The following is a 14,116-nucleotide window of genomic DNA, read 5'->3' as shown; positions in this document are numbered from 1 at the left end:
AAGGCAGGAGGACTGCTTGAGGCAAGTAGTTCAAGACCAGCCTGGGCAATGAAGTGAGATCCCATCTCTTAAAAAAACAAGAAAACATTAGCCAGGCAACGTGGTGCATGCCTGTTAGTCTCAGCTACTCAAGAAGCTGAGGTGAGAGAATCGCCTGAGACCAGGTCAAGACTACAGTGAATCATGATCATGCCACTGCATTCCGGCCTGGGCAACAGAGCAAGACTACAGTGAATCATGATCATGCCACTGCATTCCGGCCTGGGCAACAGAGCAAGACTACAGTGAATCATGATCATGCCACTGCATTCCGGCCTGGGCAACAGAGCAAGACTACAGTGAATCATGATCATGCCACTGCATTCCGGCCTGGGCAACAGAGCAAGACTACAGTGAATCATGATCATGCCACTGCATTCCGGCCTGGGCAACAGAGCAAGACTACAGTGAATCATGATCATGCCACTGCATTCCGGCCTGGGCAACAGAGCAAGACTTTGTCTCAAAAAAAATCACAATGAGTTTTTTGAGTTTTTGGCTTTGCGGTTGTCTTGCGACCGGGTGGTCTTGCTCTGTCACCCAGGCAGGAGTGCAGTGGCGTGATCTTAGCTCACTACAACCTCTACCTCCTCGGCTGAAGCCATCCTCTTACCTCAGCCTCCGGAGCAGCTGGGACTATAAGCACACATCACCACGCCCAACTCATTTTTTGCAGAGGGGATTTCGCCATGTTGCCCAAGCCAGTCTCGAATTCCTGAGCTCAAATGATTCATCTGCCTTGGCCTCCCAAAGTGCTAGCATTACAGGTGTGAGCCACCACGCCTGGCCTGGGCTTTGTTTTTTAAGACAGGAGTCTCCCTATGTGGCCCAGGCTGGTCTCAAACTCCTGGGCCCAGTGATCCTCTCACCTTAAGTCTCCTGAGTATGTGCTTTTGTTATTTCTTTTTAGAGACAGGGTCTACCTCTGTTGTACAAGCTGGAGTGCAGTGGTGTGATCATAGCTCACCGCAATCTTAAACTCCTGGGCTCAAGATATTCTCCCACCTCAGCCTTCTAAGTAGCTGGAACTAAAGGTGCAGATGGCATTGCACCCAGATGATTTTTTTTTTTTTTTTTTGAGACAGAGTCACACTCTGTCACCCAGGCTGGAGTGCAGTGGCACAATCTTGGCTCACTGCAACTTCTGCCTCCCGGGTTCAAGCAACTCTCCTGCCTCAGCCTCCCAAGTAGCTGGGACTACAGGCCCACACCACCACACCTGGCTAATTTTTGTATTTTGTATTTTTAGTAGAGACGGGGTTTCGCCATCTTGGCCAGGCTGGTCTGCAACTTCTGACCTCGTGATCCATCCACCTAGGCCTCCCAAAGGCGTGAGCCACTGTGCCCGGCCCTTCACTCAGCTGATTTTCAAATTTTTTAATAGAGACAGTGGCTTGTTTTACTGCCCAGGCTGCGGTTTTGTTTTTGTCTTCTGAGATAGGGTCTGGCTCTGTCGCCCAGGCTGGAGTGCAGTGGCATGATCTTGGCTCACCGAAATCTCCACTTCCTGGGCTCAAGCCATTCTTTCACCTCAGCCTACGGAGTCGCTGGGACTACAGGTATGCATTACCACACCTAGTTAATTTTTGCATTTTTGTAGACACAGGGTTTTTACCATGTTGCCCAGGCTGGTCTTGAACTCCTGAGCTCCAGAGATCTACCTGCCTCTGCCTCCCCAAGTGTTGGGATTACAGGCGTAAGCCACCACGCCTGGCCTATTTTTTTAAATAATGGGGTTTTGCCATGTGGCCCAGATAGGTCTTGATCTCCTGAGCACAATCTCGGCTCACTGCAGCCTCCACTTCCCAGGATCTAGCGATCCTCCCACCTCAGCCTCCTGAGCAACTGGGACTATAGGCACACACCACCACACCTGGCTAGTTTTTGTATTTTTAGTAGAGATGGGGTTTTGCTATGTTGCCCAGGCTGGTCTTGAACTCCTGGGATCAAGTGATCTGCCCACCTTGGCCTCCCAAAGTATTGAGATTACAGATGTGACCCACTGCATCCAGCCTATTATTAATTTTAATTATTTGCTTATTGTTGGGATTTTTCTTTTTTGTGTGTGAAAAGGTCTCTTTTTTTTTGAAGATGGAGTCTTGCTCTGTCATCCAGGTTGGAGTGCAGTGGCTGGATGTCTGCTCACTGCAACTTCCATCTTCTGGGTTCAAGCAATTCTCCTGCCTCAGCCCCCCAAGTAGCTGGGATTACAGGTGTGTGCCACCACGCCTGGCTAATTTTTGTAATTTCAGTTGAGACACAGTTCCACCACATTGGCCAGGCTGGTCTCAAACTCCTGACCTCAAGTGATCTGACGGCCTCAGCCTCCAAAAGTGCTGAGAGGACAGGTGTGAGCCTGGTGTGTGACAGGGCCTCACTCTGCTGTCCAGGCTGGCGTGCAGTGGCACAATCGCAGTTCACTGCAACCTTTTTTTTTTTCTTTAAGACAGAGTCTCGCTCTGTCACCCAGGCTGGAGTGCAGTGGCACAATCTCGGCACACTGCAAGCTCCACCTCCCGGGTTCACGCCATTCTCCTGCCTTAGCCTTCTGAGCAGCTGGGATTACAGGCACCCGCCACCTCGCCCGGCTAATTTTTTTTGTATTTTAGTAGAGACGGGGTTTCACCGTGTTTGCCAGGATGGTCTCAATCTCCTGACCTCGTGATCCGCCCGCCTCGGCCTCCCAAAGTGCTGGAATTACAGGTGTGAGCCACTGCGCCAGGCCTTTTTTTTTTTTTTTTTGAGACGGACTCTTGCACTGTTGCCCAGGCTGGAGTGCAGTGGCACGATCTCTGCTCACTGCAACCTCCCCATTCTGGGTTCAAGTGATTCTCCTGCCTCAGCCTCCCAAGTAACTGGGACTACAGGCGCCCGCCACCACACCCAGGCAATTTTTTGTATTTTTAGTAGAGATGAGGTTTCACCATGTTGGCAAGGCTGGTCTCAAACTCTTGACCTCAGGTGATCCCACCAACCTTGGCCTCCTAAAGTGTTGGGATTACAGGCGTGAGCCACTGCACCTGGCCGCAACCTCCACTTTCTGGGCTCACGCAATTCTACAGTCTCAGCTTCCCAAACAGCTGGGGCTCTAGGTACAAACCACCCACCAACACCCAGCTAATAGATATTTTTTAATTTTTACTTTTTTTTTTGAGATGGAGTCTCACTCTGTTGTCCAGGCTGCAGTGCAGTGGTGCAATCTTGGCTCACTGCAAGCTCCGCCTCCCAGGTTCACGCCATTCTCCTGTCTCAGCCTCCTGAGTAGCTGGGACTACAGGTGCCCGCCACCACACCTGGCTAATTTTTTGTATTTTTAGCAGAGATGGGGTTTCACCGTGTTAGCCAGGATGGTCTGGATCTCCTGACATCGTGATCCGCCCGCCTCGGCCTCCCAAAGTGCTGGGATTACAGGTGTGAGCCACCGTGCCCAGCCTTTTTCTTTTTTTTTTTTTAGATGGAGTCTTGTTCTGTAGCCCAGGCTGGAGTGCAGTGGTGCAATCTCGGCTCACTGCAACCTCCGCCTCCCGGGTTCAAGCAATTCTCCTGCCTCAGCCTCCCAAGTAGATTACAGGCATGCACCACCACACCCGGCTAATTTTTTTGTATTTTTAGTGGAGATGGGGTTTCACCATATCTTGAACTCCTGACCTTGTGATCTGCCCGCCTCGGCCTCCCAAAGGGCTGGGATTACAGGCGTAAGCCACCACGTCCGGCCTATTTTCTTAAATAACAGGGTTTTGTCATGTCTCCCAGGCAGGTCTTGATCTCCTGAGCTCAAAGTAATCCTCTTCCCTCTTGGCCTCCCAAAGTGTTGTAATTACAGGCATGAGCCACCTTGCCTGGCCTTGTTAATTTTGAAAGGCAGGTTTTTGCTGTCCAGGATAAACTCCAGTAGCTATGTGCAGACACCACCACTGCACACCATGGCCTTACACTCCTGGCCTGGAGTCATCCTCCTGCCTCAGACTCCCGGGTAGCTGGGACTACAGGTGTGTACCACCACACCCAGCTAGAGACCTAATTATTTTGTTCAATGTTAGAAACATCCTGGCTAACACAGTGAGACCCTGTCTCTACTTAAAAAAAAAAAAAAAAAAAAAAAAAAACAAAGGCCAGGCAGGGTGGTGCACACCTTCAGTCCCAGCTACTTCGGAGGCTGAGGTGGGAGGATCGATTGGCCTGGGAGGTGGAGCCTGCAGTGAGTCAGGATTGTGCCACTGCCCTCCAGCCTGGGTAACAGAGCGAGAGCCTGTCTCTATTAAAAAAAGAAAAAAAACGCAATTCTTCCAGTATGATCAGAAAGCGTACATTTAAAATTCATTCCACTATTGGAGAGAGGTAAAAAGACACAATGTTAACTCTGGAAGCGAATGAAAAGTCCTGCGGGTAGAATGAGTACTGATGAGTACTCTTTCCATCCAAATGCATGATGAGACCGTCTGAAGGAGAGCTGCACACTTCCCACATTACCCAAAGTCCACCTGTGGAATTCACGGCTGTCAGCGTAAAACAGTGAACAGCCCAGACTCGGGAATACTGGCTGTCTCTCCAATTTAAGGCACTGAAAGGGGTGCGAGTGCCAGGACTTTTCTCTACGGCAAACATTCCTCATGCACCAAGAGGGTGATGGCAAAAGTTCCGAGTACAGGACCGGGGAGATGACTTTGGTAATGACTGTAGCAGGCATGGAGTGCTATACCCTGGAGATTCTCTTTACTGAGGAGGATCACTGCAGGTTCAATTCTCCTCTTGTTCAAATGCCACATAGTGTGAACTGGGCTCACTATGACTTTCTTTTTGTTTGGCAATCCCAACAGACACAGAAATGTAAGCAAAATGCCATGGAAAACCTTTGATGTACTTTACTTATATTTTTCTACTCTGACAATGTAATAATTTCACAAAGAAATGCCCGTTTCTGTGAACTGCTGGGGGCCATCAAGCTTCATTGATCCAAACTCCAGAAGGAAGGGAGGAGAAGAGAACACACCTAAGTGCCAGATAAGCCCAAACCTCACCACAGTTGTGTGTTCCGGCTCCTTTTCTCTCTTTCCTCTCCTTCCAACCACAAACAGCCAAAGGCAGGAAACAGAAGGGCGGGAAAGGAAGGAGGCATAGTCAGCCAGTCTAGAGAACAGAAGCAATGACAGGATTCTCATAGCTATCCAGGACTTGGAAAACCTCAATGACTCGTTCTACATCACCTTGTGTTGGATTTTGAACGTGGAGTTAGGAATTCACACATACAGAAATAAAAATCAACGCAAGGAGGGGATATCCTCTCTGCTTCTCGGTACCTGCTCAACCCGTTACTTCTAAGCCTTCTAAGCATTTCCAGCCTCAGGTTATGACCAGTTTTACGAGGCCACTCCCTCCCTGAAGGTTTCATGAAGAACACCTGAGGGCTCTGTGGGCTAAACTAGGCCCAATCACTTCTGACACGGCTACCAGGATACCAGGATACCAGGATACCAGGATACCACAAGAGAGCGCGACTGGATCATCTGCCTCTCCTTGATCTCACGGCACTTTCTCTCTCTCTTTTTTTTTTTTTGAGACGGGGTCTCCCTCTGTTGTTCAGGCTGGAGTGCACTGGTGCGATCTTGGCTCACTGCACCCTCCACCTCCCGGGCTCCAGCAATTCTCCCTGCCTCAGCCTCCCGAGTAGCTGGGATTACAGGCGCCCGACACCACACCTGGCTAATTTTTGTATTTTTAGGAGAGACAGGGTTTTCCATGTTGACTAGGCTGGTCTCAAACTCCTGACCTGAAGTGATCCGGCAGCCTCAGCCTCCCAAAGTGCTGGGATTACAGGCATGAGCCACCACACCTGGCCCTCTCTTTTCCCTTCATTCCTCAATTCCTGCTCCCTCCCTTCCTTCTTTGCCTATGGTATTCACAGGGGTTGCTTAGATAAATACCCACCAATACAAAACGCTAAAAAGGCCACTGGCTGGCCAGGCACGGTGGCTCGCGCCTGTAATCCCAGCAATTTGGGAGGCTGAGGGAGGCAGATCACGAGGTCAGGAGATCGAGACCATCCTGGCTAACACTGTGAAACCCCGTCTCTACTAAAAATACAAAAAATTAGCCAGGCATGGTGGCAGGCACCTATAGTCCCAGTTAATTAGGCGGCTGAGGCAGGAGAATGGCGGGAACCCAGGAGGCGGAGCTTGCGGTGAGCAGAGATCGGGCCACTGCATTCCAGCTTGGGTAACAGAGTGAGGTGTCTCCAAAAGAGAGAAAAAAAAAAGGCAAGCCACTGGCTTCCATCTGAGAAGATACATGGCTTCCTAAGCAAATAGAACGTTCTAAAAATGGTGGGTATGAGGATGGTCCTTTGCAGGTTTGGTGCATTCTGGCTCTCATTTCCTAGCTGTCTGAGTTATCTAACTTCTGTGTGTCTCACCCCAACTCTGCAAAATGAGGTCAGATACCCATCTAATAAAGTTCCTAAAAGTGGCTAGAGACTGGGCATGGTGGTTCATGCCTGTAATTCTAGCACTTTGGGAGGCAGAGCCAGGCAGATCACCTGAGGTCAGGAGTTCAAGACTAGCCTGATCAACATGGTGAAAACCCATCTCTACTAAAAATGCAAAAATTAGTTGGGCGTGGTGTTGCACGCTTTTGGTCCCAGCTACTGGGGAGGCTGAGGCAGGAGAATTGCTTGAACCTGGGAGGCGAAGGTCGCGATGGGCCGAGAATATGCCATTGCACTCCAGCCTGGGTGACAGAGCGAGACACCATCTCAAAAAAAAAAAGTGGCTCATACATTATAGGTGCTCAATAAAAAGCAACCAATCCTCCAAATTCCTTCAGCAATTTTCAATTCACCCTCAAATCCAGAGCCCACCGGACCGTTTCCCAGAGAAAATTCCACAGGATCTCAAGATGCTTCTCAAAAGTTCTGTGGTCAGGTAGGTGCAGTGGCTCACACCTGTAATCTCAGCACTTTGGGAGGCTGAGGCAGAAAGATCTCTTTATTTTTTCTGTTTTTTTTTAAACCGATTTATTAATCTTTTGGGAGAAATCTCTTGAGGCCAGGAGTGCAAGCCTAGCCTGGGTCATACAGTGAGGCTGTAGTAAGCTATGATGGAGCCACTGCACACCAGCCTGAGCAACAGGGCCATGATGGGGGAAGGTTCTGCAGTCAAACAGGTGTGAAAACCAGCACCCTCTCTTGGAAACTCACAATTCACATAAGCACAGTAAAGACTTGGGGAAGTCCTACAATAAATAAACCTACTCCCTTCACCATGGAATTATTTTGGTTTGAAATCTGTAAGTAGCTCTCACTGAAGTACTTCTCCAGAACCACTGGAGACAAGGCCACTAAGACATCGAGAGTAAGACAAGAGAATCAGGTTTGTGAACTGCCAAGACAAGATGAACGAATGAGAAGCAGAAGCTGAAGGTGTAAAAAGGCAGCAATGGGACATCGGCAGTCTCATGCTACCTCCAGAGAAGAGGCGTGGCCCAGCTGCCAGCCTGGCCTGTAACTCTTCACTACCTTGAGGGGGTATCACAAACTATTAACACCCTAGCTTCTGTCCCACGCCTTGAAAATGAAGCAAGTTTTATGCCCTCCTCCACCCACTAGGGCAACAGGTAGAAGCCTTTGGGATGAGCAGGTAACTGGATGCACCATCTTATTTCCATGTGCTGAACCCGAGGTCCTTTCACACTTAGAGATGCACCCCGCCCAGGCACTTACTCCCTAAGATAAACTGTTTCACCAGTTCCTACCATCCACACCATGTGTTCTGGAGCCTCTCAAAGATGAGAAGAGTTTTCCATTTTGCTTCAAAAGCCCCCACACCTCACAGTTATGTTATTAAAATATATATAAAATGCTTACGGAGTACTTAATATGCCAGTACTTAATATGGAATATCATTACAACCCTGAGGTCAGTATTACTATTTCCCTCCTTCACAGATGAGGAAACTGAAGCAGAGAAAAGTTAAACAATTTGCCCAAAGTTACACAATTAGTAAGTGGTAGGTAAATAAGGCCCAAAGCCAGGTTGCACAGCTCAAGCTCATAACGACTCTCCTAACTCACACTCCTTCAGTTTTGTCAACCTGACGACTGGTCAACGTTTAGCTATTCCAAGAGGAAAAAACCAGCTTCTTGCAAGCATTCCAAGGAGGTCCATCTTGAAGCCCAACCTGCCAGAATGTGACCAGGAGACTTGACCAAGCCCTTCCCTATGGCCCCAGGGAACTTCCAAGCTATGGCACCACAGGAAGCCGATGCAAGCTGAGGACAAGACAAGTTAAACACAGGTTCAACAGAAAAGGCTGAGAATCCCTGGCCCATTCTGTACCCATGCCTTTGAAAATAAAACCCAGCTGGGCGCGGAGGCTCATGCCTGTAATCCTAACACTTTGGGAGGCCAAGGCAGGCGGATCACTTGAGGTCAGGAGATCGAGACCAGCCTGGCCAACATGGCGAAACCCCATCTCTACTAAAAATAACAAAAAAATTAGCTGGGCGTGGTGGCATGCACCTGTAGTTCCAGCTACTCAGGAGGCTGAGGCAGGAGAATGGCTTGAGCAGGGAGGGGGAGTTTGCAGTGAGCTGAGATCACCCCACTGCACCCCAGCCTGGGCGACAGAGCGAGACTCCATCGCAAAAATAAAAAATAAAGTAGTAACAATTTTTAAAAGTTTCTTCATCATTGACTTGAAATAGCAGATGTGTATTGTCTGCATGATAAAGCCAGTGGCATGATCTCGGCGCACTGCAACCTCCGCCTCCCGGGTTCAAGCGATTCTTGTGCCTCAATCTCTCCAGTAGCCAGGATTACAGGCACATGCCACCACACCCTGCTAATTTTTGTATTTTTTAGGGGAGATGGGGTTTCACCATGTTGGCCAGGCTGGTCTCTAACTCCTGGCCTCAAATGATCCGCCCGCCTTGGCCTCCCAAAGTGCTGGGATTACAGGCGTGAGCCACCGCACCCAGTCTCTTCTTGCCATTCTATAATTCTAGTCTTTAAAAAAGCCTGGGTTGGATGCAGCTGTACATGCTGGTAGTCCCAGCTACTCAGAGCCTGAGTCAGGAGGACTGCCTGCCCCAAAGTTAAGGGCTGTAGTGTACTATGACTGTGCCTGTCAACAGCCACTGCACTCCAGTCTGAGCAACCCAGTGGGAAAAAAAAAACACACAAGGCCAAGACGGGCAGATTACCTGAGGTCAGGAGTTCGAGACCAGCCTGGCCAACACGGTGAAACCTGTGTCTACTAAAAATACCAAAAAAAAAAAATTAGCGGGGCATGGTGGCGCATGCCTGTAATCCTAGCTACTCGGGAGGCTGAGGCAGGAGAATCACTTGACCCAGGGAAGGGGAGGTTTCAGTGAGCCTAGACTGCACCACTGCACTCTAGCAGCCTGGAGGACAAGAGCAAAACTCCGTCCAAAAAAAACAAAACAAAAACCACCAAGACTTAGATTCCAGGGCAGAGGCAAAGTACTGAGGATATTGAGGATACAGACCTCCACGTGCACTGCTGAGACCCCAAAAGGATGCTGGTTCTGATAGAGTGTAGCATAAAAGGGTCAGTTCTCAGGTCAGAATGCCTAGGTTCAACTTCGGAAAGTCATTTCCTAGCTGTGTGACCTTAAGCAAGTTACTGAATTTGAGTGTTTCCTCCTATATAAAATAGGAATATTTTAATAAATGGAGATCATATTACTTATCTCACCACACTGTCCTAGACAGCAGGTGAAATAAGGCACACAAAGTACTCAAGCAAAGTGCCTGGCACAGAATAACCAGTCAATAAACATTAGTTATTAATATTGTATATGCCTCTCTAAAATTCAAGACATTTCTCTATGTGACTTCAAAAGGACTTGGTGAGGGGAAGAACAAAGATTCAGTACTTAGCACTTGAGATTTGTGAGGTACAAGTAATTCTGAGGTTATACAGACAGGCCGGGCGCGGTGGTTCAGGCCCAGCACTTTGGGAGGCCGAGGCGGGTGGATCATCAGAGTTCAGGAGATCCAGACCAGCCTGGCCAACATGGCAAAACCCCATCTCTACTAAAAAAATACAAAAATTAGCTGAGCATGGTGGTGGGCCTCTGTAATTCCAGCTACTCAGGAGGGTGAGGCAGGAGAATCGCTTGAACCTGGGAGATGGAGGTTGCAGTGAGTCAATATCGTGCCATTGCACTCCGGCGTGGGAGACAAGAGTGAAAACTCTGCCTCAAAAAAAAAAAAAAACAGGCCGGGCATGATGGCTCAAGCCTGTAATCCCAGCACTTTGGGAGGCCGAGACGGGCGGATCACGAGGTCAGAAGATCGAGACCATCCTGGCTAACACGGTGAAACCCCGTCTCTACTAGAAAATACAAAAAAATAGCCGGGCGAGGTGGCGGGCACCTGTAGTCCCAGCTACTCGGAGGCTGAGGCAGGAGAATGGCATAAACCCGAGAGGCGGAGCTTGCAGTGAGCTGAGAACCGGCCACTGCACTCCAGCCCGGGTGACAGAGCGAGACTCCGTCTCAAAACAAAACAAAACAAAACATAAAAGACAGCAACTGGGCCAGGCACAGTGGCTCACACTTGCAATTCCAGCACTTTGGGAGTCTGAAGCGGGAGGATCTATTGAGACCAAGAATTTGAGAGCAGCCTGGACAACACAGTGAAACCCCTCATCTCCACAAAAAAATGTTAAACAGTTAACCAGGCATGGTGGATATGCCTGTAGTCCCAGCTACTCAGGAAGCTAAAGTGGGAGGATGGTTTGAGCCCGGGAGGTCAAGGCTGCAGTGAGCTGTGTTCATGCCACTGCACTCCAGCTTGGGAGACAAAGGCCCTGTCTCAGAAGAGAGAAAAAGACAGCAACTGAATCGTAGAAAATGGGGTACAACATGGCAGAATTATCACAATACTCGTGAATTTTCCACACCCCATCCACAAACGTTGGCAATCTTCACCTTCTTTCCTGAGCCAAGGAACTGAGTTCTTATCTGTTTTGAAAAGGTGGTGCTCCATTATCCAGGTAAGTCTTGAGATATAAAAATGGTTAAGCTAAGATGTGAAAAAATATCAAGCTAACAAACCTGCCGGCTGCCATTTTCAACTCTGGCAACCAACAAACACAAACAAAAGGCTGAAAAGTGAGTTTCAGTAACAGTTTGCCATTATGTTACTACATATAATGCAAAACCCCAGATACCATGCAGGTGGCATCAAAGTAGAATACATCTGGTTCAGGGCCAACACAGGTACATCAATATTCCCCTCTCATAATACCATTAAACTGGCCAGAATGAGAAAGATCTATAATAATTTGTGAACTTAGAGACCCCATACTCATTTTTTAAAAATAGTTATGTGTTGGGCTGGGTGTGGTGGCTCACACCTGTAATCCCAGCACCTTGGGAGGCTGAGGAGGGCAGATCACCTGAGGTCAGGCGTTCGAGACCAGCCTGGTCAACATGGCGAAACCCCATCTCTACTAAAAATACAAAAACTAGCCAGGCATGGTGGCGTGTGCCTGTAATCTCAGCTACTAGGGAGGCTGAAGCAAGAGAATCCTTTGAACCCACGACGTAGAGATTGCAGTGAGCTGAGATTGCACCACTGAACTCCAGGCTGGGCAACAAAAGCGAAACTCCGCCTCAAACAAAGCTGGGTGCGGTGGCTCACACCTGTAATCCCAGCACTTTGAAGGGGCAAAGGCGAGTGGATCACCTGAGGTCAAGAGTTCAAGACCCACCTGGCCAACCTGGTAAAACCCCATCTCTACTAAAAATACAAAAATTAGCTGGGCGTGGTGACAGGCACTGGTAATCCCAGCTACTTAGGAGGCTGAAGCAGGAGATCACTTGAACCCAAAAGGCGGAGGCTGCAGTGAGACAAGATGGCGCCATTGCACTCCAGCCTGGGTGACAGAGAGAGACTCCGTCTCAAAATAAATAAGTAATAAATAAATATATAAAATAAGAAAAAAATTGGTATGTGTTCGCCAGGCGCGGTGGCTCATACCTGTAATCCCAGCACTTTGGGAGGGTGGATCACTTGAGGTCAGGAGTTTGAGACCAGCCTGACCAATCTGGTGAAACCTCATCTCTACTAAAAATACAACATTAGCTGGTTGTGGTGGCGGGTGCCTGTAATCCCAGCTACTCGGGAGGCTGAGGCAGGAGAATCTTGAACCCGGGAGCCCCGGGGAGGTGAAGGTGGCCATAAGCCGAGATCGCGCTACTGCGCTCCAGCATGGGCGACAGAGCGAGACTCTGTCTCAGGAAAAAGTAAAATAAAAATTGGTATGTGGTAACAACAAACAGACTGCCTATTCAATTCTCTATTTCTGGCGGGAGCGAGTAAATCTAAATTATAACTATCCTACAAGAGAAAGTCTACAGAGGATGGCTCAGGAGCTTCCTGATTCATAGGAGACTAGTCTGAACCCAGTCTCAGCGGCCAAGAAGAAACAGCTTCGACTTGCCAACAGTGTGAAGGCACGAGGACTCCTGATGCTGTTAAACAGATACACATACAATGAGAACCCCAGAATTACTTTGTACCTCATAAATCTCCAGTACTAAGGGCATCTATCTATTCCCTTAAAACACTCCCAAATCAACTTCAATGGCATCGGAAAGACAGTCAATCTCAGGGATCCCTGGCAAGGAAAACCCGGCGCAGGTAATTTATGCTCTTGGCGTAGAGTCTGTTCCCAACATCCAGAAAGACTCAGCCCGCAGCCCCATCTTACTGAGCAAGGTCACGCCCTGAAGTACACACTGACAATGTTTAAGTCCAAGGAAAATGAAGTTCCAGTCACTTCCAGGGAAGGGTCTGTTTCCACTGCCTCACTTCTGGTTTATTTTCTGGAATAAAATGTCTTTCCTCCACTCAACACTTTGAAAACCAGAACCCTCTACCGGCGGACAGTCTTCGGGACGCTTAGATCTCTTGCACACAGCCAGGCATCGCCTTAAACTGGGTTGGACTGGTCACTGAAGGCTTTCTTCTATCACTTAATTCACCACCTTCGTCCTCCAAGGGGGAAGAGGACGGTACAAGGATTTTGGAAAAATGCCCAAGAAAGGAAAAAACTAACCGGTTTCCTGAGGGTGTCTCCATCCCTCCCGGCCAGTTTGTGGCGACTTCCTACCAAAGGCCACCAGGGGAGCACGGCCAAACCCGGCTCTCCAACACGGCAGGAAACGTTTCCAGCCTAAAAGCCACTTGTAGGATTATCGGATTCATTCTGGGCGCCGCTGCCAAGTGATGCCCCCGCAGTGCCAACATCTCCCTCAGCTCTTTGTCCCCACGTTGCCTTGCCCTGCCCTACCCTTACGCCTGGCCCGGGAGCCAGCCCCACCCTGGGACCGAAGCAGTTCCCCTTCCCCCGGGCTGCCCTTCCCAGGCACACCCCGGGGCCTCGGTCCGCGGCTCCTCCTCCCCCACACTCCTGCTCCCCGGGTGGGAATGAGCCCGAGCAGCCGGCGGGCCCCTGCCAAGGTCACACAGCCCTCTGCCCACGACCCCGAGGGTCCGATCTCGAGGAGCAGCCAGCCAGGCTGGGAGTTCCGCGGCCCTCACCCCGCCCAGGGCCCCCCGTCCCGTCAGTCCCTTACCGGGCGGAGGTTGGGCGGGCGACGGTGGCACTGGCGGGCGCGGGCCGCTGCTGTTGATGATGTAGTGGGAGACGCGCGAGTTCTCTGAGACGCTGAGCACATAGTCCCCGGGGCTGGTGCTCGAGTCCCGCACCAGGAACACCCCGTGCCGCTGGCCCTGCAGCAGCGCCACCGCCTCCTGCCGACTCAACCGCCCCCAGTACCAGCTACTCCGCTCCTCCGAGTCGAAGTTGCCCGCCATGGCTGCCTCCGCGCCTAAACGCTGGGGTGCCGCCGCCGCGCGCGCCCCTCCGGCCCCCGGCGCCCGCCGCCCAGCGGAGCGGCTCCGGTTTCAGCTTCACAGCAGCGCCCGAAATGGCGGCGGCAGCCGCGGGCCTTCCCCACCGGAAATGACGCGCTCCCTGCCCGAGGGAGGCTGCCGGGAAGGGGCCTGCGGCCCGCCATTGGGAGAAGGGCAAGGCGCCCTCGCGCG

At 50.3% G+C, this 14,116-nt stretch overlaps 1 protein-coding gene across 4 annotated transcripts in view; it reads right to left on the bottom strand.

Moving 5' to 3' along the window:
• CRK (CRK proto-oncogene, adaptor protein) overlaps positions 1-14,116 on the bottom strand; it is a 33,407-nt gene extending 19,291 nt beyond the window's left edge. For all 4 annotated transcript variants that reach the window (XM_010373498.2, XM_010373495.2, XM_010373497.2 and 1 more), the window contains exon 1: positions 13,645-14,116. In XM_010373498.2, the coding sequence (XP_010371800.1) occupies positions 13,645-13,885 (241 nt within the window). In that variant the 5' untranslated portion in view covers positions 13,886-14,116. The remainder of the gene's footprint in view (positions 1-13,644) is intronic.

The sequence above is a fragment of the Rhinopithecus roxellana genome, chromosome 19 (assembly GCF_007565055.1).
Source record: "Rhinopithecus roxellana isolate Shanxi Qingling chromosome 19, ASM756505v1, whole genome shotgun sequence".
In the NCBI taxonomy this organism is placed as follows: Eukaryota; Metazoa; Chordata; class Mammalia; order Primates; family Cercopithecidae; genus Rhinopithecus; species Rhinopithecus roxellana.
The sequence above is the reverse complement of the archived record's forward strand: the minus strand, read 5'-3'. Positions and strand labels throughout refer to the sequence as shown.